We start from the raw sequence: 26,282 nt of genomic DNA, 5'->3' as shown, positions 1-26,282 counted from the left end.
CACCTTTTCTGGGTAACATTTTTCCATAAGGAATTATACCTACATCTTACTCTTACATATAGTGCCACTTCCCATAATAGGGGTAAACTCAATTAACTTGCCCCTGCATGCGAGAGGGAGAGTTGCCATTGCAATGGGGTAGAAACGCTGGCAGCGGAAACCGCCCCCTCGTGGCCTGATCTCATCTTAGATGTGAATTTTTGTACACAGCCCTATGCAGAACCCTCCTCCAGGTTTATCTATAAAATAATAAGAATTTACTCACCGGTAATTCTATTTCTCGTAGTCCGTAGTGGATGCTGGGACTCCGTAAGGACCATGGGGAATAGCGGCTCCGCAGGAGACTGGGCACAACTATAAAGAAAGCTTTAGACTACTGGTGTGCACTGGCTCCTCCCACTATGACCCTCCTCCAGACTTCAGTTAGGATACTGTGCCCGGAAGAGCTGACACAATAAGGAAGGATTTTGAATCCCGGGTAAGACTCATACCAGCCACACCAATCACACCGTATAACTCGTGATACAATACCCAGTTAACAGTATGATAACAACTGAGCCTCTCAACAGATGGCTCAACAATAACCCTTTAGTTAAACAATAACTATATACAAGTATTGCAGACAATCCGCACTTGGGATGGGCGCCCAGCATCCACTACGGACTACGAAAAATAGAATTACCGGTGAGTAAATTCTTATTTTCTCTGACGTCCTAAGTGGATGCTGGGACTCCGTAAGGACCATGGGGATTATACCAAAGCTCCCAAACGGGCGGGAGAGTGCGGATGACTCTGCAGCACCGAATGGGCAAACTCTAGGTCCTCCTCAGCCAGGGTGTCAAACTTGTAGAATTTTGCAAATGTGTTTGACCCGGACCAAGTAGCTGCTCGGCAAAGTTGTAAAGCCGAGACCCCTCGGGCAGCCGCCCAAGAAGAGCCCACCTTCCTCGTGGAATGGGCTTTCACTGATTTAGGATGCGGCAGTCCAGCCGCAGAATGTGCAAGCTGAATCGTATTACAGATCCAGCGAGCAATAGTCTGCTTTGAAGCAGGTGCACCCAACTTGTTGGGCGCATACAGGATAAATAGCGAGTCAGTCTTTCTGACTCCAGCTGTCCTGGAAACAGACTTTCAGGGCCCTGACTACGTCCAACAACTTGGAAGCCTCCAAGTCTTTAGTAGCCGCAGGCACCACGATAGGTTGGTTCAGATGAAAAGCCGATACCACTTTAGGGAGAAACTGGGGACGAGTCCTCAATTCTGCCCTATCCATATGGAAAATCAGATAAGGGCTTTTACATGACAAAGCCGCCAATTCTGATACACGTCTGGCCGAAGCCAAGGCCAACAACATGACCACTTTCCACGTGAGATATTTTAAATCCACGGTTTTTAGTCGCTCAAACCAATGTGACTTTAGGAAATCCAACACCACGTTGAGATCCCAAGGTGCCACTGGAGGCACAAAAGGGGGCTGAATATGCAGCACTCCCTTAACAAAAGTCTGAACTTCAGGTAGTGAAGCCAGTTCTCTCTGGAAGAAAATCGATAGAGCCGAAATCTGGACCTTAATGGAACCCAACTTTAGGCCCATAGTCACCCCTGACTGCAGGAAGTGCAGAAATCGACTTAGCTGAAATTCCTCCGTTGGGGCCTTCCTGGCCTCACATCACGCAACATATTTTCGCCAAATGCGGTGATAATGGTTTGCGGTAACTTCTTTTCTAGCTTTAATCAGCGTAGGAATGACTTCCTCCGGAATGCCCTTTTCCTTCAGGATCCGGTGTTCAACCGCCATGCCGTCAAACACAGCCGCGGTAAGTCTTGGAACAGACAGGGCCCCTGCTGTAGCAGGTCCTGTCTGAGCGGCAGAGGCCATGGGTCCTCTGAGATCATTTCTTGAAGTTCCGGGTACCAAGCTCTTCTTGGCCAATCCGGAACAATGAGTATAGTTCTCACTCCTCTTCTCCTTATTATCCTCAGTACCTTTGGTATGAGAGGAAGAGGAGGGAACACATAAACCGACCGGTACACCCACGGTGTCACTAGAGCGTCCACAGCTATCGCCTGAGGGTCTCTCGACCTGGCGCAATATCTTTCTAGCTTTCTGTTTAGGCGGGACGCCATCATGTCCACCTGTGGCCTTTCCCAACGGTTTACAATCATTTGGAAGACTTCTGGATGAAGTCCCCACTCTCCCGGGTGGAGGTCGTGCCTGCTGAGGAAGTCTGCTTCCCAGTTGTCCACTCCCGGAATGAACACTGCTGACAGTGCTAACACGTGATTTTCCGCCCATCGGAGAATCCTTGTGGCTTCTGCCATCGCCATCCTGCTTCTCGTGCCGCCCTGTCGGTTTACATGGGCGACCGCCGTGATGTTGTCTGACTGGATCAGTACCGGCTGGTTTTGAAGCAGGGGTTTTGCCTGACTTAGGGCATTGTAAATGGCCCTCAGTTCCAGAATATTTATGTGCAGGGAAGTCTCCTGACTTGATTATAGTCCTTGGAAGTTTCTTCCCTGTGTGACTGCCCCCCAGCCTCGAAGGCTGGCATCCGTGGTCACCAGGACCCAGTCCTGTATGCCGAATCTGCGGCCCTCTTGAAGATGAGCACTCTGCAGCCACCACAGCAGAGACATCCTGGTCCTTGGAGACAGGGTTATCAGCCGATGCATCTGAAGATGCGATCCGGACCACTTGTCCAATAGGTCCCACTGAAAGGTTCTTGCATGGAACCTGCCGAATGGAATTGCTTCGTAGGAAGCTACCATCTTTCCCAGGATCCGCGTGCAGTGATGCACAGACACCTGTTTTGGTTTTAGGAGGCCTCTGACTAGAGATGACAGCTCCTTGGCCTTCTCCTCCGGGAGAAACACTTTTTTCTGTTCTGTGTCCAGAACCATCCCCAGGAACAGTAGACGTGTCGTAGGGATCAGCTGTGACTTTGGAATATTTAGAACCCAGCCGTGCTGTTGTAGCACCTCCCGAGATAGTGCTACCCCGACCACCAACTGCTCCCTGGACCTCGCCTTTATCAGGAGATCGTCCAAGTACGGGATAATTAAAACTCCCTTCTTTCGAAGGAGTATCATCATTTCGGCCATTACCTTGGTAAAGACCCTCGGAGCCGTGGATAGACCGAACGGCAACGTCTGGAATTGGTAATGACAATCCTGTACCACAAATCTGAGGTACTCCTGGTGAGGATGGTAAATGGGGACATGCAGGTAAGCATCCTTGATGTCCAGTGATACCATGTAATCCCCCTCGTCCAGGCTTGCAATAATCGCCCTGAGCGATTCCATCTTGAACTTTAATTTTTTTATATATGTGTTCAAGGATTTCAAATTTAAAATGGGTCTCACCGAACCGTCCGGTTTCGGTACCACAAACATTGTGGAATAGTAACCCCGTCCTTGTTGAAGTAGGGGCACCTTTACTATCACCTGTTGTGAATAAAGCTTGTGAATTGCCTGTAACACTGCCTCCCTGCCTGAGGGAGTGGTTGGTAAGGCAGATTTGAGGAAACGGCGGGGGGGGGGGAGACGTCTCGAATTCCAGCTTGTACCCCTGAGATACTATTTGAAAGATCCAGGGATCCACCCGTGAGCGAGCCCACTGATTGCTGAAATATTTGAGACGGGCCCCCACCGTACCTGGCTCCGCCTGTGGAGCCCCAGCGTCATGCTGTGGACTTAGAGGAAGCGGGGGAGGACTTTTGCTCCTGGGAGCTGGCTGTATGCTGCAGCTTTTTCCCCCTACCTCTGCCTCTGGGCAGAAAGGACGCACCCTTAACCCGCTTGCCCCTATTGGGCCGAAAGGACTGTACCTGATAATACGGTGCTTTCTTTGGCTGTGAGGGAACATGGGGTAAAAATGTAGACTTCCCAGCTGTTGTAACGTGTGGCCCTATTGGAAGTTACATTAGTCTCATAGTCGTCGACACTGGAGTCAGTATCCGTGTTGACATCTGTGTCTGCCATCTGAGGTAGCGGGCGTTTTAGAGCCCCTGATGGCTTTTGAGACGCCTGGGCAGGCACAGGCTGAGAAGCCGGCTGTCCCATAGTAGGTATGTCGTCAACCTTTTATGCAAGGAGTCGACACTGTCGCGTAATTCCTTCCACAGAACCATCCACTCAGGTGTCGACCCCGCAGGGGGTGACATCACATTTACAGGCATTTGCTCCGCCTCCACATAAGCCTCCTCATCAAACATGTCGACATAGCCGTACCGACACACCGCATACACACAGGGAATGCTCTGACAGAGGACAGTACCCCACAAAGCCCTTTGGGGAGACAGAGAGAGAGTATGCCAGCACACACCAGAGCGCTATATAATACAGGGACTAACTGAATTATATCCCCTTATAGCTGCTATATATATATATATATATATATATATATATATATATATATATATATATATATATATATATATATATATATATATATATATATACTGCGCCTAAATTTAGCGCCCCCCCTCTCTTTTTTACCCTTCTGTAGCTTGTAGACTGCAGGGGAGAGCCAGGGAGCTTCCTTCCAGCGGAGCTGTGAGGGAAAAATGGCGCCAGTGTGCTGAGGGAGTTAGCCCCGCCCCTTTTTCGGCGGACTTCTCCCGCGTTTTTGAAACTCTGGCAGGGGTATTAATTTACACCTATATAGCCTCTGGGACTATATATGGTGTATATTTGCCAGCCAAGGTGTGTAATATTGCCCTCAGGGCGCCCCCCCAGCGCCCTGCACCCATCAGTGGCCGGAGTGTGAGGTGTACATGAGGAGCAATGGCGCACAGCTGCAGTGCTGTGCGCTACCTTGGTGAAGACCGAAGTCTTCTGCCGCCGATTTTCCGGACCTCTTCATGCTTCTTGCTCTGTAAGGGGGACGGCGGCGCGGCTCCGGGAACGAACATCAAGGTCGGGTCCTGCGGTCGATCCCTCTGGAGCTAATGGTGTCCAGTAGCCTAAGAAGCCCAAACTACCACCTGTTAGGTAGGTTCGCTTCTTCTCCCCTTAGTCCCTCGCTGCAGTGAGTCTGTTGCCAGCAGATCTCACTGTAAAATAAAATATATTTTCTTTCTAGGAGCTCAGGAGAGCCCCTAGTGTGCATCCAGCTCAGCCGGGCACAAGATTCTAACTGAAGTCTGGAGGAGGGTCATAGTGGGAGGAGCCAGTGCACACCAGTAGTCTAAAGCTTTCTTTATAGTTGTGCCCAGTCTCCTGCGGAGCCGCTATTCCCCATGGTCCTTACGGAGTCCCAGCATCCACTTAGGACGTCAGAGAAATATACAATTGTTAAGTATAAACAAATAAAAACTGAAATACTTAGCCCCTTAATCCATTTTAGGCTAAACCACTGTAGTCTCTTATCACTGATACAAAGTATCAAAAGCACATTCTTTGTCACTAAATTGCTGGTGACTTACGGAAATTAAAAAAGTTACATTTGCCTGACTTCCAGGTTAAGCTCAAGACTGATTGGGTCACACAAGGAAATAATTTCAATTGTAGTCTTCTGCATTGTTACCATTACAGCGTATACCTTCCAAGACCAAATTCACACCCAGTCTGAGCTTTTTGGAAGAGAGTATAAAGTTTTTGTCCAGGATTTGCCTGATCTGCACTTTTTTAATGAAATATTTTTTGATTTTTTTTTTCATTTTTACATACAAGAAAAAAAGAAACACGACAGACACTTAAGTCTGATACAGACATGAGTCAAAGGAACGCAAATAGGAAATAAATAACATGAGAAAATTAATAATAATACAGGACTGATGTAAACTTGATGTGAAAAGTAGACTGCAAGGTGTGAAAAATACAGAACACCATGCTCGGCAACAGAATCTAATAATAAATAGAAAAAGTGCGCAAGCAGCCCCACAGAAACTATCACACAAGGCCAATCCTGCCTCCCCCACCCTATGATCATACCGGGAAAAATACTATGGAAACCACAGTTTGTGATGCTTGCTCAATGCCTTCCTAACAATGGGGGTAATCCAGAGTTGATCGCAGCAGCAAATTTGTTAGCAGTTGGGCAAAACCATGTGCACTGCAGGTGGGGGTGGGGGGAGAGGAGGAACAAGTGCAGAGTGTGTTAGATTTGGGTGGGTTATATTGTTTATGTGCAGGGTAGATACTGGCTGCTTTATTTTTACAGTGCAATTTAGATTTCAGTTTCAACACACCCCACCCAAATCTAACTCTCTGCACATGTTACATCTGCCCCACCTGCAGTGCACTTGGTTTTGCCCATTAGCTGACAAATTTGCTGCTGCGATCAGATCTGAATTACCCCCAATGTAAAGGCACCTCTCATGATTCAGTGGGTCAATCACTAATGCTATCCATTTGTAACAATCAGGGGGAAGAGCCCCAAGCCAATGACTAGCCACAATATCCTTTATACAGTAAGTGGTAACATTAAAGGATTTTTCCAAGGAAATGACAAATAAACACACAAGAGGGTTAAGTGGAGGCATAGCAGGACTAGTGTCACATATGCGCCTGATGTGCACTTCTAATCAACTGATTTCCCATAAAATGATGCCGCTAACAATTATTATTCAGTTGGATTCTTTCATAAAGACCCTTTCGTGGAACCGTCTGTTGACCAATATGTGTTATCTGTCATCACAGCCACTAAGTCTGTAGTCAATTCATTGTCAGTGGGCCTCAATTAGGCAGTAAGACTGTAGTATCATTCTACTTCAGATTGTATACAAAGGTTACCGAGCTGTGAGGGACGACCAATAAACTTTCCCATTGCTAGTACCTGCTCTATATTTAAAATATAGTGAGACAAATGGAACGTTTGACAGTACTCACTGTTTTTGTGCAAATGTGAGCCTGCTATCAGAAGGGGAATGTATGAGTTTTAAAATGTAAATTCTGCTTCTTTAGAGTTAATTTACCATGATCAATCTAAACACATACAATCTGTATACAACTAAATAAAGCAAGGTGAATACTTACCAGAACATTAGGAATGTGCATAGGCTCCACCGAGAAGTACTTTTCATATCTAACAACAGTTTCAAAAAATTCTAATGTAACGGATGTGTGATTGTAGGCGCTCACACCAGAGCTCACAAGCTGGAAAGGGAAATGGTACGGTCTTCGATTACATTCATTCCACAACAAATGAAGCTTTATACATAAAATATCTGAAACGGTTGTTAAATCTTTACCACAACCTTGTTGTCAAACCTCCTAAACAGAACAATTGTGTCTCCTCTAAATGCCTTTAGATGCAAACATTCTAACCAAGTGCATTGTAAAACACATACTGTACACTAATATTGTTTAATTATTAGCTACCTCAAACCCCAAATTCTACTTACTCAAACTGAAGGTGAAGTGGAGGAAGTTTACAAGACACTTCTTTACTGAATATAAGAATTCTGCCAGCTTTCCCCTGGACTTACCGTTCTCATCATATCCTGCAGAGCACTTGCTTTAGCAGCATCACCACAGAAATGAGCTCCATGGGATGCCGGGATAGCCTCGCCCAACATGTACAGTAATCGGATGGCAACCTCTACATCCATGAAAGGAGCAGTCTGCCAGTTTCTTCAGGAAGGAAAAACATTCATGTGAATTAAAAACATAAAAAACACAGTATTTTACAATGTGCTTGCTGACCGCGCATAAACATCATTAATTATAGGCAGGGACTTCTGGAAAGGTAATCAATAATACCATTATAAGCTCTAAAGGTCTTTAAAACCCTAAAAATACATTTCAGAAATGCATAAATGTAATACATTATAGTAAAATAGTTATTGCATTTAGAGGTGTTCTTTCAAGTTAAAACAAAGGTTCGGTATTGCATGCTTTATTAGCAGTTTACTCCAGTTACTGATCATAATGTTAAAAGGTACAAAGAGGTACAAATGGATGTATGACTGGAGACAGACTGGGCTGGTTGAAAAGGACAAAGAGTTGAAATACACCTGCCAACATCTGTGTACAAAGCTATGAAAAAGGGCAGCTACTTCTGACCAGTGGCGTGCGGTGAGGTCAGTGGCTGGTGAGGCACTACAGCCATAATGTCCGCCACATCCTGCCGATGACCCCTACCGCCGTCGAGCCAATGCCCGCTACTGCCTCTGAGCCGATGCCCGCTGCCACCGCCAATGGCTTGCAAACTCGCCCACCATCAACTGACCCAGGCCTCCTCCACTAATTTGCATCTCAGTCCGATGTCGCCAATGCCTTCTGCCTGCCTGCTCATCATACTTGTTGTATATTGTACATTTTTATAGAAAAAAAAATAAAAATTAGTGTTTGGGACTGGGAAGGTAGTGGGGGGAGGACATGAATGCAATTTTTAGTTGTCCAGGGCTTCCATTAACTTAATGGAGAAGGGTCTGAGCCGGTCCTGGTTGTTTAAATACTGGGGAAAAAATTGGACAGGGCCTCCCCGTATTTTGACAACCAGCACCGGGCTCTTCGTCCGGTCCTGGTTCCAAAAATACGGGGGACAAAAGATGTAGGGGTCCCCCGTATTTTTGAAACCAGCACCGGGCTCCACTAGCCAGGGACATAATGCCACAGCCAGGGGACACATTTATGTAGGTCCCTGCGGCCGTGACATTACCCCCCCAACTAGTCACCCCTGGCCGGGGTTCCCTGGAGGAGTGGGGACCCCTTAAATCAAGGGGTCACCCCCCCCTCCAGGCACCCAAGGGCCAGGGGTGAAGCCCGAAGCTGTCCCCAGCACCCCTGGGCGGTGGGTGCCGGGCTGATAGCCATGTGTGTAAAAAAAAGAATATTGTTTTTTGTTGTGGAACTACAAGGCCCAGCAAGCCTCCCCCGCTTGCTGGTACTTGGAGAACCTCAAGTACCAGCATGCGGGGAAATAACGGGCCCGCAGGTACCTGTAGTTCTACAACAAAAAAAATACCCAAATAAAAACACAACTCACACACCGTGAAAGTAAAAATTTATTAAAACACACTTACACACTCACACATACTTACCTACATCCCACGCCGGTCACGTCCACTTGTCCATGTAGAATTCAATAGGGGTACCTGTAAAAATGAGAGACAGATTACTTACCTACATCCCACGCCGATCACGTCCACTTGTTCAGTAGAATCCAATAGGGTAGGGGTACCTGTCAAAATGAACATTATACTTACAAACTGAGAGCGAGAGAGAGTGTGAGGGCGGGATGTACTAAGCAGTAATATAGCGGTAAAACCTGTTACCGGCCCGATGTCTTTTCCCCGTATGTTCTATTAATCCTCAGCCTACTGCGCTGTCAGTTGCTTCCGCATGTCCTGTTACACGTGACTTCCTCGTCACTGTACCTGCTGTCATAGGTAGCCTATTATTCCACCACGGGCACTGTATGTACGAACATACAGGACCCGTCACCTCCAGGCATATGTGCCATTGTTTAATGATCGGAGGTGATGGGTCCTGTACATTGGTACATACGGTGCCCGCGGTGGACCAATAGGCTACCTATGAGAGCAGGTGTCGTGCAGAAGTCACGTGTAACAGGTGCACGTGACAGCATGGCAGGCTGGGGGTTAATTAAACACGGGGAAAAGGTGTGTGGGGGGGGGGGGTGCAGCTTGATTAAAATAAAAAATGAGTATCAGGCAACGCATGTAGGGGTACACACACACACTGCCCCCCCCCCTCTCTACACCTACCTGCTGAGAACCGCTGCCGGGGGACAGGGAGAGAGAGTAGCTCCGGTCAGCGGGAGGGTGCAGGATGGGGAGAGCCGCACAGCACAGTAGCTCCGGTCAGCGGGAGGGCGCAGGATGGGGAGAGCCGCACAGCACAGTAGCTCCGGTCAGCGGGAGGGCGCAGGATGGGGAGAGCCGCACAGCACAGTAGCTCCGGTCAGCGGGAGGGCGCAGGATGGGGAGAGCCGCACAGCACAGTAGCTCCGTTCGGGTCAGCGGGAGGACGGAGGAGAGCCGCACACACTCCAGCGGCACTGCTCCCTCCCGGCTACCTCCAGCTTCACTCACCGCCTGGCCCCGCCGCCTCCAGCGCCACGTGTGTGTGATTGGACGGCGGATCCAGCACTGGATCCGCTGTCCAATCACAGGTGCCTCGCTGACATGGGGGTGGTGTCCCTGTCAGCGAGGCACTTGTTTAAGTGCCGCTTTCCATATATTTTTTAATGGGGTTTTACAGCCCCGTGCTTGGCCCCGCCCCCCCGCTCTGTCCCGTTCCCATTATCCACGGGAGGCACTGCTATCAGTGCCTCCCAAAGTACTTGAAGGACCTACAATTATTTAAATAAAATAAAGAAGATACTTATGACACAGAATATGTGTCATAAGTATCTTCTTTATATTATTTTAATACTGAATCACAGGGGAGGCACTGCCTCCCCTGACTGCACGTCCCTGCTTCTGACACATTCCATCAGAGATTCTTTAGCAAAGATCATCACTGCTGCTTAGTGATATATAAAACATTTATTTTGAAGAGCTACTATGGAGCAATAATCACAACTCTTCCTAAAGATCATGCTCTACAACAATTATCTGCAGAATTCCGGTGAATCCCCCTCACCGATTCCCCAGATATACTATATTGAACCCAGCGAGTTAACAGTCAGAATGAATCAGCCATTGTCATCAGGAAAGAGGTGCTGCAGCAGCTTTATACACAACACAGAAGAAAGCAGTCTCAGGTGCCAGAGAAGGAGCTTATGATGGCAGTAAAAGTTGTCCTATGACTAATGCGCACCTGACTTTACAGGCGGTTGAGTACCTGGAGGCCATGTAACCCCAGTACGGGTGGTCAGTAGTGACAGGTTACTGACAGAGGGATAATATGGTTACCTCCTTCTTCCACAGATGGTACAGGCAAAGTAATCCTATTCACAATTGTAGCACACATATTTGGAAATCTAATCTGGTAGTTAACATAGGGGTACAGTAACACATGAAAAAATAAGAATTTACTTACCGATAATTCTATTTCTCGGAGTCCGTAGTGGATGCTGGGGTTCCTGAAAGGACCATGGGGAATAGCGGCTCCGCAGGAGACAGGGCACAAAAGTAAAGCTTTTACAGGTCAGGTGGTGTGTACTGGCTCCTCCCCCTATGACCCTCCTCCAGACTCCAGTTAGGTACTGTGCCCGGACGAGCGTACACAATAAGGGAGGATTTTGAATCCCGGGTAAGACTCATACCAGCCACACCAATCACACCGTACAACTTGTGATCTAAACCCAGTTAACAGTATGATAACAGAGGAGCCTCTGAAAGATGGCTTCCTAAACAATAACCCGAATTAGTTAACAATAACTATGTACAAGTATTGCAGATAATCCGCACTTGGGATGGGCGCCCAGCATCCACTACGGACTCCGAGAAATAGAATTATCGGTAAGTAAATTCTTATTTTCTCTATCGTCCTAAGTGGATGCTGGGGTTCCTGAAAGGACCATGGGGATTATACCAAAGCTCCCAAACGGGCGGGAGAGTGCGGATGACTCTGCAGCACCGAATGAGAGAACTCCAGGTCCTCCTTTGCCAGGGTATCAAATTTGTAAAAATTTACAAACGTGTTCTCCCCTGACCACGTAGCTGCTCGGCAGAGTTGTAATGCCGAGACCCCTCGGGCAGGCGCCCAAGATGAGCCCACCTTCCTTGCGGAATGGGCCTTAACAGATTTAGGCTGTGGCAGGCCTGCCACAGAATGTACAAGTTGAATTTTGTTACAAATCCAACGAGCAATCGACTGCTTAGAAGCAGGTGCACCCAACTTGTTGGGTGCATACAGTATAAACAGCGAGTCAGATTTTCTGACTCCAGCCGTCCTTTAAATGTATATTTTTAAGGCTCTGACAACGTCCAACAACTTGGAGTCCTTCAAGTCGTCTGTAGCCGCAGGCACTACAATAGGCTGGTTCAGGTGAAACGCTGATACCACCTTAGGGAGAAAATGCGGACGCGTCCGCCGCTCTGCCCTATGTCGAATGGAAAATTAAATAAGGGCTTTTATAAAACAAAGCCGCCAGTTCAGATACTCTCCCGGCCGAAGCCAGGGCCAGTAACATAGTCACTTTCCATGTGAGATATTTCAAATCCACATTCTTTAGTGGTTCAAACCAATTGGATTTGAGGAAATCTAAAACTACATTTAGATCCCACGGTGCCACCTTAGGCACCACAGGAGGCTGTATATGCAGTACTCCTTTGATAAAAATCTGGACCTCAGGGACTGAGGCCAATTCTTTTTGGAAGAATATTGATATGGCCGAAATTTGAACCTTAATAGATCCCAATTTGAGACCCATAGACAATCCTGATTGCAGGAAATGTAGGAAAACGACCCAGTTGAAATTCCTCCATCGGAGCACTCCGCTGCTCGCACCACGCAACATATTTTCGCCAAATACGGCGATAATGCTTCGCGGTGACTTCCTTCCTTGCCTTTATCAAGGTAGGAATGACTTCTTCCGGAATGCCTTTTCCTTTTAGGATCTGGCATTCAAACGCCATGCCGTCAAACGCAGCCGCGGTAAGTCTTGAAAAAGACAAGGACCCTGCTGAAGCAGGTCCCTTCTCAGAAGTAGAGGCCACGGATCGTCCGTGACCATCTCTTGAAGTTCCGGGTACCAAGTCCTTCTTGGCCAATCCGGAGCCACTAGTCTTACTCCTCTTTGCCGTATAATCCTCAATACCTTTGGTATGAGAGGCAGAGGAGGAAACACATATACCGACTGGTACACCCAAGGTGTTACCAGCGCGTCCACAGCTATTGCCTGCGGATCTCTTGACCTGGCGCAATATCTGTCCAGTGTTTTGTTGAGGCGAGACGCCATCATGTCCACCATTGGTTTTACCCAACGGTTTAATAGCATGTGGAAAACTTCTGGATGAAGTCCCCACTCTCCCGGGTGAAGGTCGTGTCTGCTGAGGAAGTCTGCTTCCCAGTTGTCCACGCCCGGGATGAATACTGCTGACAGTGCTATCACGTGATTCTCCGCCCAGCGAAGGATCCTGGCAGCTTCTGCCATTGCCCTCCTGCTTCTTGTGCCGCCCTGTCTGTTTACATGGGCGACTGCCGTGATGTTGTCCGACTGGATCAACACCGGTCTTCCTTGAAGCAGAGGTTCCGCCTGGCTTAGAGCATTGTAGATTGCTCTTAGTTCCAGAATGCTTATGTGAAGAGACTTTTTCAGGCTCGACCACACTCCCTGGAAATTTCTTCCCTGTGTGACTGCTCCCCAGCCTCTCAGGCTGGCATCCGTGGTCACCAGGATCCAATCCTGCATGCCGAATCTGCGGCCCTCCAATAGATGAGCCTCCTGCAACCACCACAGAAGGGATACCCTTGTCCTCGGCGACAGGGTTATCCGCAGGTGCATCTGAAGATGCGACCCTGACCATTTGTCCAACAGATCCCTTTGCATGGAATCTGCCGAAAGGGATTGCTTCGTAAGAAGCTACCATTTTTTCCCAGGACTCTTGTGCATTGATGTACAGACACCTTTCCTGGTTTTAGGAGGTTCCTGACCAGGTCAGATGACTCCTTGGCTTTTTCTTCGGGAAGAAAAACCTTTTTCTGAACTGTGTCCAGAATCATCCCCAGGAACAGCAGACGAGTTGTCGGCATTAATTGGGATTTTGGAATATTCAGAATCCATCCGTGCTGCTTTAGCACCTCTTGAGATAGTGCTAAACCCATCTCTAGCTGTTCTCTGGACCTTGCCCTTATTAGGAGATCGTCCAAGTATGGGATAATTAATACGCCTTTTCTTCGAAGAAGAAATATTATCTCGGCCATTACCTTTGTAAAGCCCCGAGGTGCCGTGGACAAACCAAACGGCAGCGTCTGAAACTGATAGTGACAGTTTTGTACAACGAACCTGAGGTACCCCTGGTGTGAGGGGTAATTGGAACGTGGAGATACGCATCCTTGATGTCCAAGGATACCATAAAGTCCCCTTCTTCCAGGTTCGCTATCACTGCTCTGAGTGACTCCATCTTGAACTTGAACTTCTTTATGTACAGGTTCAAGGACTTCAGATTTAGAATAGGCCTTACCGAGCCATCCGGCTTCGGTACCACAAAAAGAGTGGAATAATACCCCTTCCCTTGTTGTAGAAGAGGTACCTTGACTATCACCTGCTGAGAATACAGCTTGTGAATGGCTTCCAAAACCGTCTCCCTTTCTGAGGGGGACGTTGGTAAAGCAGACTTCAGGAAACGGCGAGGTGGCTCTGTCTCTAATTTCAACCTGTACCCCTGAGATATTATCTGCAGGATCCAGGGATTTACCTGCGAGGGAGCCCACTGCGCGCTGTAATTCTTGAGACGACCGCCTACCGCCCCCGAGTCCGCTTGCGAAGCCCCAGCGTCATGCTGAGGCTTTTGTAGAAGCCGGGGAGGGCTTCTGTTCCTGGGAAGGAGCTGCCTGTTGCTGTCTCTTCCCTCGTCCTCTGCCTCGTGGCAGATATGAATAGCCCTTTGCTCTCTTATTTTTAAAGGAACGAAAGGGCTGCGGTTGAAAGGTCGGTGCCTTTTTCTGTTGGGGAGTGACTTGAGGTAGAAAGGTGGATTTCCCGGCCGTAGCCGTGGCCACCAAATCCGATAGACCGACCCCAAATAACTCCTCTACGCATCGCCTGTCCACTGTCGTGTCCATAAAGCTCTTCTGGCCGAAATGGACATAGCACTTACCCGTGATGCCAGTGTGCAGATATCTCCCTGTGCATCACGCATATAAAGAAATGCATCCTTTATTTGTTCTAACGACAGTAAAATATTGTCCCTGTCCAGGGTATCAATATTTTCGATCAGGGACTCTGACCAAACTACCCCAGCACTGCACATCCAGGCAGTCGCAATAGCTGGTCGTAGTATAACACCTGCATGTGTGTATATACCTTTTTGGATATTTTCCATCCTCCTATCTGATGGATCTTTAAGTGCGGCCGTCTCAGGAGAGGGTAACGCCACTTGTTTTGATAAGCGTGTTAGCGCTTTGTCCACCCTAGGAGGTGTTTCCCAGCGCTCCCTAACCTCTGGCGGGAAAGGGTATAAAGCCAATAACTTCTTTGAAATTAGCAGTTTTTTATCGGGGCACCCCACGCTTCATCACACACGTCATTTAATTCTTCTGATTCGGTAAAAACTACTGGTAGTTTTTTCACACCCCACATAATACCCTGTTTAGTGGTACCTGTAGTATCAGCTAAATGTAACATCTCCTTTATTGCCAAAATCATATAACGTGTGGCCCTACTGGAAAATACGGTTGATTCGTCACCTTCACCACCGGAATCAGTGCCTGTGTCTGGGTCTGTGTCGACCGACTGAGGCAAGGGGCGTTTTACAGCCCCTGACGGTGTTTGAGGCGCCTGGACAGGCACTAATTGAGTGTCCGGCCGCCTCATGTCGGCAAACGACTGCTTAAGCGAGTTGACGCTATCCCGTAATTCCACAAATAAAGGCATCCATTCTGGTGTCGACCCCCTAGGAGGTGACATCCTCATATTTGGCAATTGCTCCGCCTCCACACCAATAACGTCCTCATACATGTCGACACACACGTACCGACACACAGCAGACACACAGGGAATGCTCTATACGAAGACAGGACCCACTAGCCCTTTGGGGAGACAGAGGGAGAGTCTGCCAGCACACACCAAAAAGCGCTATATATGACAGGGATAGCCTTATGATTAAGTGCTCCCTTATAGCTGCTTTTATATTAATATATATTGCCATTTATTTTGCCCCCCCTCTCTGTTATACCCTGTTTCTGTAGTGCAGTGCAGGGGAGAGACCTGGGAGCCTTCCTGACCAGCGGAGCTGTGACAGAAAATGGCGCCGTGTGCTGAGGAGATAGGCCCCGCCCCTTTTTCGGCGGGCTCGTCTCCCGCTATTTAGTACATTTAGGCAGGGGTAAATATCTCCATATAGCCTCTGGGGCTATATGTGAGGTATTTTTAGCCTTTTTAAAGGTTTTCATTTGCCTCCCAGGGCGCCCCCCTCCCAGCGCCCTGCACCCTCAGTGACTGCCGTGTGAAGTGTGCTGAGAGGAAAATGGCGCACAGCTGCAGTGCTGTGCGCTACCTTAAGAAGACTGCAGGAGTCTTCAGCCGCCGATTCTGGACCTCTTCTTGCTTCAGCATCTGTGAGGGGGCCGGCGGCGTGGCTCCGGTGACCATCCAGGCTGTACCTGTGATCGTCCCTCTGGAGCTTCATGTCCAGTAGCCAAGAAGCCAATCCATCCTGCACGCAGGTGAGTTCACTTCTTCTCCCCTCTGTCCCTCGTTGCAGTGATCCTGTTGCCAGCAGGAATCACTGTAAAATAAAAAACCTAAGCTAAACTCTCTAAGCAGCTCTTTATGAGAGCCACCTAGAATTGCACCCTTCTCGGCCGGGCACAAAAATCTAACTGGAGTCTGGAGGAGGGTCATAGGGGGAGGAGCCAGTACACACCACCTGACCTGTAAAAGCTTTACTTTTGTGCCCTGTCTCCTGCGGAGCCGCTATTCCCCATGGTCCTTTCAGGAACCCCAGCATCCACTTAGGACGATAGAGAAACATTTGAAGGTCCAGATACATAAAAATAGGTGTATGTGAACTTTTTTAATCAAATATACAATTTATGTTACATAGAAATTCTGAATGTAACTTCACTATCTGAAGGAAACACAACCATCACTCAAACAAGACAAGCAAACAATTACACTGAGTGCATGTATTTTAGAAGGACATGAGCTCTCTAATTACTTTAATATTGTAGTCAAGAAACAAGAAGTGGTTATAGCTGCATACATTGCATCCGGAAAGTATTCACAGCGCTTCACTTTTTCCACATTTTGTTACGTTACAGCCTTATTTTAAACTGGAATAAATTACTTTTTCCCCTCAAAAGTCTACACACAATACCCCATAATGACAACGTGAAAATAGTTTTTTTTAGATTTTTGCAAATGTATTAAAAATAAAAAACAAATCACATGTACGTAAGTATTCAAGCCTTTGCTCAATACTTTGTTGATGTACCTTTGGCAGCAATTTTTTCAATATGCCACAAGATTGGTACACCTATCTGTGGGCACTTTCGCCCATTCCTCTTCACAGCACCTCTCAAGCTTCATCATGTTAGATGGGAAGAGTCGGTGCAGAGCCATTTTCAGATCTCTCAAAGACGTTCAATCGGATTCAAGTCTGGGCTCTGGCTGGGCCACTCAAGGACATTCACAGAGTTATTCTGAAGCCACTCCTTCGATATCTTGGTTGTGTGCTTAGGGTCGTTGTCCTGCTGAAAGATGAACCGTCGCCCCAGTCTGAGGTCAAGAGCGCTCTGGAGCAGGTTTTCATCCAGGATGTCTCTGTACATTGCTGAATTCATCTTTCCCTCTATCCTGACTAGTCTCCCAGTTCCTGCCGCTGAAAAACAACCCCACAGCATGATGCTGCCAACACCATGCTTCACTGTAGGGATTGAATTGGCCTGGTGATGAACGGTGCCTGGTTTCCTCCAAACATGACAGCTGGCATTCACGCCAAAGAGTTCAATCTTTGTCTCATCAGACCAGAGAATTTTGTTTCTCATGGTTTGAGAGTCCTTCAGGTGCATTTTGCCAAACTCTAGGTGGGCTGCCATGTGCTTTTAACTAAGGAGTGGCTACGACCATACAGGCCTGATTGGTGGATTGCTGCAGAGATGGTTGTCCTACTGGATGGTTCTCCTCTCTCCACAGAGGAATTGCTGTAGCTCTGACAGAGTGACAATCTGGTTCTTGGTGACCTCCCTGGCTAGGGCCCTTCTCCCCTGATCGCTTGGTTTAGACGGCTGGCCAGCTCTAGGAAGAGTCCTGGTGGTTCCGAACTTCTTCCATTTCTGGATGATGGATGCCACTGTGCTTATTGTGACCTTCAAAGCAGCAGATATTTTTCTGTACCCTTCCCCAGATTTGTGCCTTAAGACAATCCTGTCTCAGAGGTCTACAGACAATTCCTTTGACTTCATGCTTGGTTTGTGCTCAGACATGCACTGTCAAGTGTGGGACCTTATATGGACAGGTGTGTGCCTTTTCAAATCATGTCCAATCAACTGAATTTACCACAGGTGGACTCCAATTAAGCTGTAGGAACATCTCAAGGATGATCAGTGGAAACAGGATGCACCTGAGCTCAATTTTGAGCTTCATGGAAAAGACTGTGAATACTTATATACATGTGACTTCTTAGTTATTTTTTTTATAAATTTGCAAAAATCTAAAAAAAACAAACCTGCACTAGAGTAGACTTACTGTAAAATGGTAGTGCGTTTAGGACCCTTTCATAACCATGGCAAATTAGTAACCAAAGGGTAAACTTTGGCAAGTAACTTACTGTAGTGTACTATTAAAAACTCTGCGAACAGAAGCCAACAATAATTCCGGAGATACTTGTGCAAGTCGGTCCAGCAACAATTTCAGCTGCTTTCTGTAGTCAACAAACATTGCTTCATCTTCACCCTGTTTTGTTTCAAGATAAAATGTTTTTATTGCAGTGCAATTCTTTGTAAATATTGTACATAATTAATATAACCACATTACATTTTCACAGATTTCCAAAAACACTGCCACAAACCATACCTCCAGACAACCTTCACCTGAAACTCAGGTTACTTAAGTAACAAAGTAGGACTAAATGGCAGAAAATCATTCCGTCACAACATGACGTTGGAGTCTTTAAAACCACCACACAAATATTCTGTAAACAGCCATACGATTTCAAAGAAAATAGGATTTGTCTTACCTTGTTAAATCCTTTTCTTTGAGTCCATAGGGGGCACCGGACCAAAGGCTTAACGTTGGGTATAGGCTGGCTGGGAGCAGACATGCACCAAAAAGTTTACTTTTAAGTACCCAGCAGGCCTTGCCTCCTTATACCCTGCCCTCGCCGCCAGGCCCGCTAGTTTATTATAACAAGCCAGAAGCAGGAGCGGCAGAAAGAGGAAGGAAGAACACCTCACACAGAAGAACACTGCGAAGAAGGATGATAGCACACAACCTACACAAGAACACAATCCTGCAGGACAGGTGCGACAGGGAGGGCACCCGGTGCCCCCTATGGACTCAAAGAAAAGGATTTAACAAGGTAAGACATAAAATAGGATTTTGATACCTACCGGTAAATCCTTTTCTCCTAGTCCGTAGATGATGCTGGGGACTCCAAAAGGACCATGGGGTATAGACGGGATCTGCAGGAGACATGGGCACACTATAAGACTTTGACTGGGTGTGAACTGGCTGCTCCCTCTATGCCCCTACTAAAGACCTCAGTTATAGGAACTGTGCCCAGGGAGACGGACATTTCGAGGAAAAGGATTTTTGTTACACTAAAGGTGGGTACACACTAATAGATATATCTGCAGATCAATTGATCTGCAGATATATCTTTGGACGAATCGGGCAGTGTGTTGTGCATACATACTGCCCGATCCGTCGGGGACTGACGTCATGAACTGGGCGGGAGTGTACACACGCCCGCCCAGTTCAGCTGTCAATCACCGCCGGCCGCCGCAGCATGTGTACGGGCGGTCGGCCGACCGCCCCGTACACACACAGCGATGCGCCAATATATCGGTAGATATATTGTCCGTTGGCTGTGCTGCGCGGCCGACGCGACACGTCTGTGAACGACGGAGTTCACAGACGTATCGGCCGTAAACACTGGCCGACGGACCCGCGATATATTGGCCGTTCAAGAGAACGGCCGATATATCGACCAGTGTGTACGGGCCTTAAGGGTGAGACACATACCAGCTCACACCACAAACACACCGTACAACTGGATTAGCAGGAATACCAGATAACAGTATGAACGAAAAACAGCAACAAGCTGAACATAACCGATACACAACCTTCACGTAACCGAAAACAAACACTAACAATACAACTGGAAGTAACAGTCCGCACTGGGATGGCCGCCCAGCATCCTCTACGGACTAGGAGAAAAGGATTTACCGGTAGGTATCAAAATCCTATTTTCTCTTACGTCCTAGAGGAGGCTGGGGACTCCAAAAGGACCATGGGGTCTATACCAAAGTTCCAGACCGGGCGGGAGAGTGCGGACGACTCTGCAGCACCGATTGAGCAAACATGAGGTCCTCATCAGCCAAGGTATCAAACTTGTAGAACTTAGCAAAAGTGTTTGAATCCGACCATGTAGATGCTCGGAAAAGTTGAAGAGCCGAGACCCCACGGGCAGCCGCCCAAGATGAGCCCACCTTCCTGGTAGAATGGGCCTTTACCGACTTCGGCAACGGCAGTCCGGCCGTAGAATGAGCGTGCTGAAACGTATTACAAATCCAGCGTGCAATAGTCTGCTTGGAAGCAGCATTTCCAATCTTGTTGGAAGCATACAGGACAAACAGAGCCTCCGTTTTCCTAACAAGAGCCGTTCTGGCGACAAATTTTCAAAGCTCTTACAACGTCGAGAGACTTTGGCACCGTCACGGCATCCGTAGCCACAGGCACCACAATAGGTTGATTTATGTGAAACAAAGAAACCACCTTCGGCAGAAATTGTTGCCGAGTCCTCAATTCCGCTCTATCCACAAGGAAAATCAAATATGGGCTATTGTGAGACAGAGCCACCAATTCCGACACCCATCTAGCGGACGTCAAGGCCAAAAGCATGACCACTTTCCAAGTGAGAAATTTCAACTTCACCTTCCGCAAAGGTTCAAACCAGTGAGACATAAGAAATTGTAACACTACGTCAAGATCCCACGGTGCCACGGGTGACACAAACGGAGGATGGATAATGCAGCACTCCCTTCACGAAAGTCTGAACTTCAGGAAGGGCGGCCAATTCTTTTTGAAAGAAAATAGATAAAGCCGAAATCTGCACTTTGATGGAACCCAATTTCAGGCCTGCATCCACGCCTGCCTACAAAAAATAGAGGAAACGACCCAGCTGAGACTCCTCTGTAGGAGCTTTCTAGGCTTCACACCACGACACATTTTCTCCAAATACGGTGATAATGCTTCGCCGTGACCTCCTTTCTAGCCTTAAGGAGAGTGGGGATGACTTCCCCAGGAATACCCTTTCGAGCTAGGATTTGGCATTCAACCTCCACGCCGTCAAACGCAGCCGCGGTAAGTCTTGAAATACGCACGGCCCCTGCAGTAACAGGTCCTCTCTTAGAGGAAGCGGCCAAGGATCTTCTATGAGCAATTCCTGAAGATCCGGATACCAGGCCCTCCGTGGCCAATCTGGAACGACGAGTACTGCCAGAACCCTCGTTCGTCTTATGATCCTCAACAATTTTGGAATGAGAGGAAGTGGAGGGAACACATACACCGACTGAAACACCCACGGAGTTACCAGGGCGTCCACTGCACTGGCCTGGGGGTCCATTGACCTGGAACAATACCTCGGAAGCTTCTTGTTGAGGCGAGACGCCATCATGTCTATTTGAGGAATCCCCCAACGCCTTGTCACGTCTGCAAATACCTCTTGATGAAGAGCCCACTCTCCTGGGTGGAGATCGTGTCTGCTGAGGAAGTCTGCTTCCCAGTTGTCCACGCCCGGAAGGAAAACTGCTGACAAGGCGCTCACGTGCATTTCCGCCCTGCGGAGAACTCGTGGCCTCCGCCATTGCCGCTCTGCTCTTTGTTCCACCCTGGCGGTTTACGTACGCAACCGCTGTTTTTTGTCCGACTGAATCAGGACAGGTAGACCTCGTAGAAGGTTTTCCGCTTGCAGAAGGCCGTTGTAAATGGCTCTTAACTCCAGAACATTTATGTGGTGACAAGATTCCTGGCTTGACCATTTTCCCTGGAAACGTCTTCCTTGTGTGATTGCTCCCCAGCCTCGGAGACTTGCATCCGTGGTCAGCAGGACCCAATCCTGGATCTCGAACCTGCATCCCTCTAGAAGGTGAACTCTGCAGCCACCACAGGAGAGAAATTCTGGACCTGAAAGATAGACTTATTTTCCGGTGCATGTGTAGGGGAGACCCGGACCATTTGTCCAGCAGGTCCCACTGAAACACCCGGGCATGAAACCTGCCAAACGGAATGGCTTCGTACGCCGCAACCATCTTCCCTAGCACTCGAGTGCATTGATGAATCGACACTCTTGCCGGTTTCAGAATCTCTTTGACCATGCCCTGGATTTCCAGAGCTTTTTCCGCCAGACGAAACACTCTCTGCAGTTCCGTGTCCAAGATCATGCCCAAGAAAGACAGCCGAGTTGTCGGAATCAACTGGGACTTTGGCAAATTTAGAATCCAACCATGATGTTGCAGAACAGTCAGGGAGAGCTCCACATTTCTTAGCAACTGCTCCATCGATCTCGCCTTTATCAGGAGATCGTCCAAGTACGGGATAATTGTGACACCCTGCTTGCGTAGGAGTACCATCATTTCCGCCATGACTTTGGTGAAGACCCTCGGGGCCGTGGAAAGCCCAAAGAGCAACGTCTGAAATTGGTAATGAGAATCCTGCACCACAAATCTCAGGAAAGCTTGATGTGGAGGATAAAATAAGAATTTACTTACCGATAATTCTATTTCTCATAGTCCGTAGTGGATGCTGGGGACTCCGAAAGGACCATGGGGAATAGCGGCTCCGCAGGAGACTGGGCACAAAAGTAAAAAGCTTTAGGACTACCTGGTGTGCACTGGCTCCTCCCCCTATGACCCTCCTCCAAGCCTCAGTTAGGATACTGTGCCCGGACGAGCATACACAATAAGGAAGGATTTTGAATCCCGGGTAAGACTCATACCAGCCACACCAATCACACCGTACAACTTGTGATCTGAACCCAGTTAACAGCATGATAACAGAAGGAGCCTCTGAAAAGATGGCTCACAACAACAATAACCCGATTTTTGTAACAATAACTATGTACAAGTAATGCAGACAATCCGCACTTGGGATGGGCGCCCAGCATCCACTACGGACTATGAGAAATAGAATTATCGGTAAGTAAATTCTTATTTTCTCTAACGTCCTAGTGGATGCTGGGGACTCCGAAAGGACCATGGGGATTATACCAAAGCTCCCAAACGGGCGGGAGAGTGCGGATGACTCTGCAGCACCGAATGAGAGAACTCCAGGTCCTCCTCAGCCAGGGTATCAAATTTGTAGAATTTAGCAAACGTGTTTGCCCCTGACCAAGTAGCTGCTCGGCAAAGTTGTAAAGCCGAGACCCCTCGGGCAGCCGCCCAAGATGAGCCCACTTTCCGTGTGGAATGGGCTTTAACAGATTTTGGCTGTGGCAGGCCTGCCACAGAATGTGCAAGCTGAATTGTACTACAAATCCAACGAGCAATCGTCTGCTTAGAAGCAGAAGCACCCAGCTTGTTGGGTGCATACAGGATAAACAGCGAGTCAGATTTTCTGACTCCAGCCGTCCTGGAAACATATATTTTCAGGGCCCTGACTACGTCCAGCAACTTGGAATCCTTCAAGTCCCTAGTAGCCGCAGGCACCACAATAGGCTGGTTTAAGTGAAATGCTGAAACCACCTTAGGGAGAAATTGAGGACGAGTCCTCAATTCTGCCCTGTCCGTATGAAAAATTAGGTAAGGGCTTTTATAGGATAAAGCCGCCAATTCTGATACACGCCTGGCTGAAGCCAGGGCTAACAGCATTACCACTTTCCATGTGAGATATTTTAAGTCCACAGTGGTGAGTGGTTCAAACCAATGTGATTTTAGGAATCCCAAAACTACATTGAGATCCCAAGGTGCCACTGGAGGCACAAAGCCTCCTTTTGTGCCTCCAGTGGCACCTTGGGATCACAATGTAGTTTTGGGATTCCTAAAATCACATTGGTTTGAACCACTCACCACTGTGGAGGTACTATGCAGTACTCCCTTGACAAACGTCTGAACTTCAGGAACAGAAGCTAGTTCTTTTTGGAAGAATATTGACAGGGCCGAAATTTGAACCTTAATGGACCCTAATTTGAGGCCCATAGACAGTCCTGTTTGCAGGAAATGCAGGAATCGACCCAGTTGAAATTCCTCTGTAGGGGCCTTCCTGGCCTCGCACCACTCAACATATTTACGCCAAATACGGTGATAATGTTGTACGGTTACATCCTTCCTGGCTTTGATCAGGGTAGGGATGACTTCATCCGGAATGCCTTTTTCCTTCAGGATCCGGCGTTCAACCGCCATGCCGTCAAACGCAGCCGCGGTAAGTCTTGGAACAGACATGGTCCCTGCTGGAGCAGGTCCTTTCTTAGAGGTAGAGGCCACGGGTCTTCCGTGAGCATCTCTTGAATTTCCGGGTACCAAGTCCTTCTTGGCCAATCCGGAGCCACGAGTATAGTCTTTACTCCTCTCCTTCTTATGATTCTCAGTACTTTTGGTATGAGAGGAAGAGGAGGGAACACATACACTGACTGGTACACCCACGGTGTTACCAGAGCGTCCACAGCTATTGCCTGAGGGTCCCTTGACCTGGCGCAATATCTGTCCAGTTTTTTGTTGAGGCGGGACGCCATCATGTCCACCTTTGGTTTTTCCCAACGGTTCACAATCATGTGGAAGACTTCTGGGTGAAGTCCCCACTCCCCCGGGTGAAGATCGTGTCTGCTGAGGAAGTCTGCTTCCCAGTTGTCCACTCCCGGAATGAACACTGCTGACAGTGCTATCACATGATTTTCCGCCCAGCGAAAAATCCTTGCCACTTCCGTCATTGCCCTCCTGCTTCTTGTGCCGCCCTGTCTGTTTACGTGGGCGACTGCCGTGTTGTCCGACTGGATCAACACCGGCTGACCCTGAAGCAGAGGTCTTGCCTGACTTAGGGCATTGTAAATGGCCCTTAGTTCCAGGATATTTATGCTTGACCACAAGCCCTGGAAATTTCTTCCCTGTGTGACTGCTCCCCAGCCTCTCAGGCTGGCATCCGTGGTCACCAGGACCCAATCCTGAATGCCGAATCTGCGGCCCTCTAGGAGATGAGCCCTCTGTAACCACCACAGGAGAGACACCCTTGTCCTTGGAGACAGGGTTATCCGCTGATGCATTTGAAGATGCAATCCGGACCATTTGTCCAGCAGATCCCACTGAAAAGTTCTTGCGTGGAATCTGCCGAATGGAATCGCTTCGTAAGAAGCCACCATCTTTCCCAGGACCCTTGTGCATTGATGTACTGTCACTTGGCCTGGTCTTAGGAGGTTCCTGACTAGGTCGGATAACTCCCTGGCTTTCTCTTCCGGGAGAAACACCTTTTTCTGTACTGTGTCCAGAATCATTCCTAGGAACAGCAGACGTGTCGTCGGAATCAGCTGCGATTTTGGAATATTTAGAATCCATCCGTGCTGTCGTAGTACTACTTGAGATAGTGCTACTCCGACCTCTAACTGTTCTCTGGACCTCGCCCTTATCAGGAGATCGTCCAAGTAAGGGATAATTAAGACGCCTTTTCTTCGAAGAAGAATCATCATTTCGGCCATTACCTTGGTAAAGACCCGGGGTGCCGTGGACAATCCAAACGGCAGCGTCTGAAACTGATAGTGACAGTTCTGTACCACAAACCTGAGGTACCCTTGGTGAGAATGGCAAATTGGGACATGGAGGTAAGCATCCTTGATGTCCAGAGACACCATATAGTCCCCTTCTTCCAGGTTCGCTATCACTGCTCTGAGTGACTCCATCTTGAACTTGAACCTTTTTATGTAAGTGTTCAAGGATTTCAGATTTAAAATGGGTCTCACCGAGCCGTCCGGCTTCGGTACCACAAACAGCGTGGAATAATACCCCTTTCCCTGTTGTAGGAAGGGTACCTTGATTATCACTTGCTGGGAATACAGCTTGTGAATGGCTTCCAATACCGCCTCCCTGTCGGGGGGGAGACGTTGGTAAAGCAGACTTCAGGAACCGGCGAGGGGGAGACGTCTCGAATTCCAATTTGTACCCCTGAGATACTACCTGCAGGATCCAGGGGTCCACTTGCGAGTGAGCCCACTGCGCACTGAAATTCCTGAGACGGGCCCCCACCGTGCATGAGTCCGCTTGTAAGGCCCCAGCGTCATGCTGAGGACTTGGCAGAAGCGGGGGAGGGCTTCTATTCGTGGGAAGAGGCTGTCTGCTGCAGTCTTTTTCCCCTTCCTCTGCCCCGGGGCAGATATGAGTGGCCTTTTGCCCGCTTGCCCTTATGGGGACGAAAGGACTGAGCCTGAAAAGACGGTATCTTTTTCTGCTGCGAGGTGACTTGGGGTAAAAAGGTGAATTTCCCAGCCGTTGCCGTGGCCACCAGGTCCGATAGACCAACCCCAAATAACTCCTCCCCTTTATACGGCAATACTTCCATA

The 26,282-nt window shown here is 48.2% G+C and overlaps 1 protein-coding gene across 3 annotated transcripts in view; it reads right to left on the bottom strand.

Moving 5' to 3' along the window:
• Positions 1-26,282, bottom strand: part of XPOT (exportin for tRNA) — a 288,220-nt gene that overhangs the window by 80,540 nt on the left and 181,398 nt on the right. For all 3 annotated transcript variants that reach the window (XM_063927565.1, XM_063927566.1, XM_063927567.1), the window contains 3 exons: positions 18,351-18,475; positions 7,431-7,575; positions 6,979-7,098 (listed from right to left, as the gene is read on the bottom strand). In XM_063927565.1, coding sequence (XP_063783635.1) covers positions 6,979-7,098; positions 7,431-7,575; positions 18,351-18,475 — 390 coding nt within the window. The remainder of the gene's footprint in view (positions 1-6,978; positions 7,099-7,430; positions 7,576-18,350; positions 18,476-26,282) is intronic.

Source organism: Pseudophryne corroboree, chromosome 6 (assembly GCF_028390025.1).
Source record: "Pseudophryne corroboree isolate aPseCor3 chromosome 6, aPseCor3.hap2, whole genome shotgun sequence".
NCBI lineage: Eukaryota > Metazoa > Chordata > Amphibia > Anura > Myobatrachidae > Pseudophryne > Pseudophryne corroboree.
This window is presented reverse-complemented; position numbering and strand designations above follow the sequence as displayed.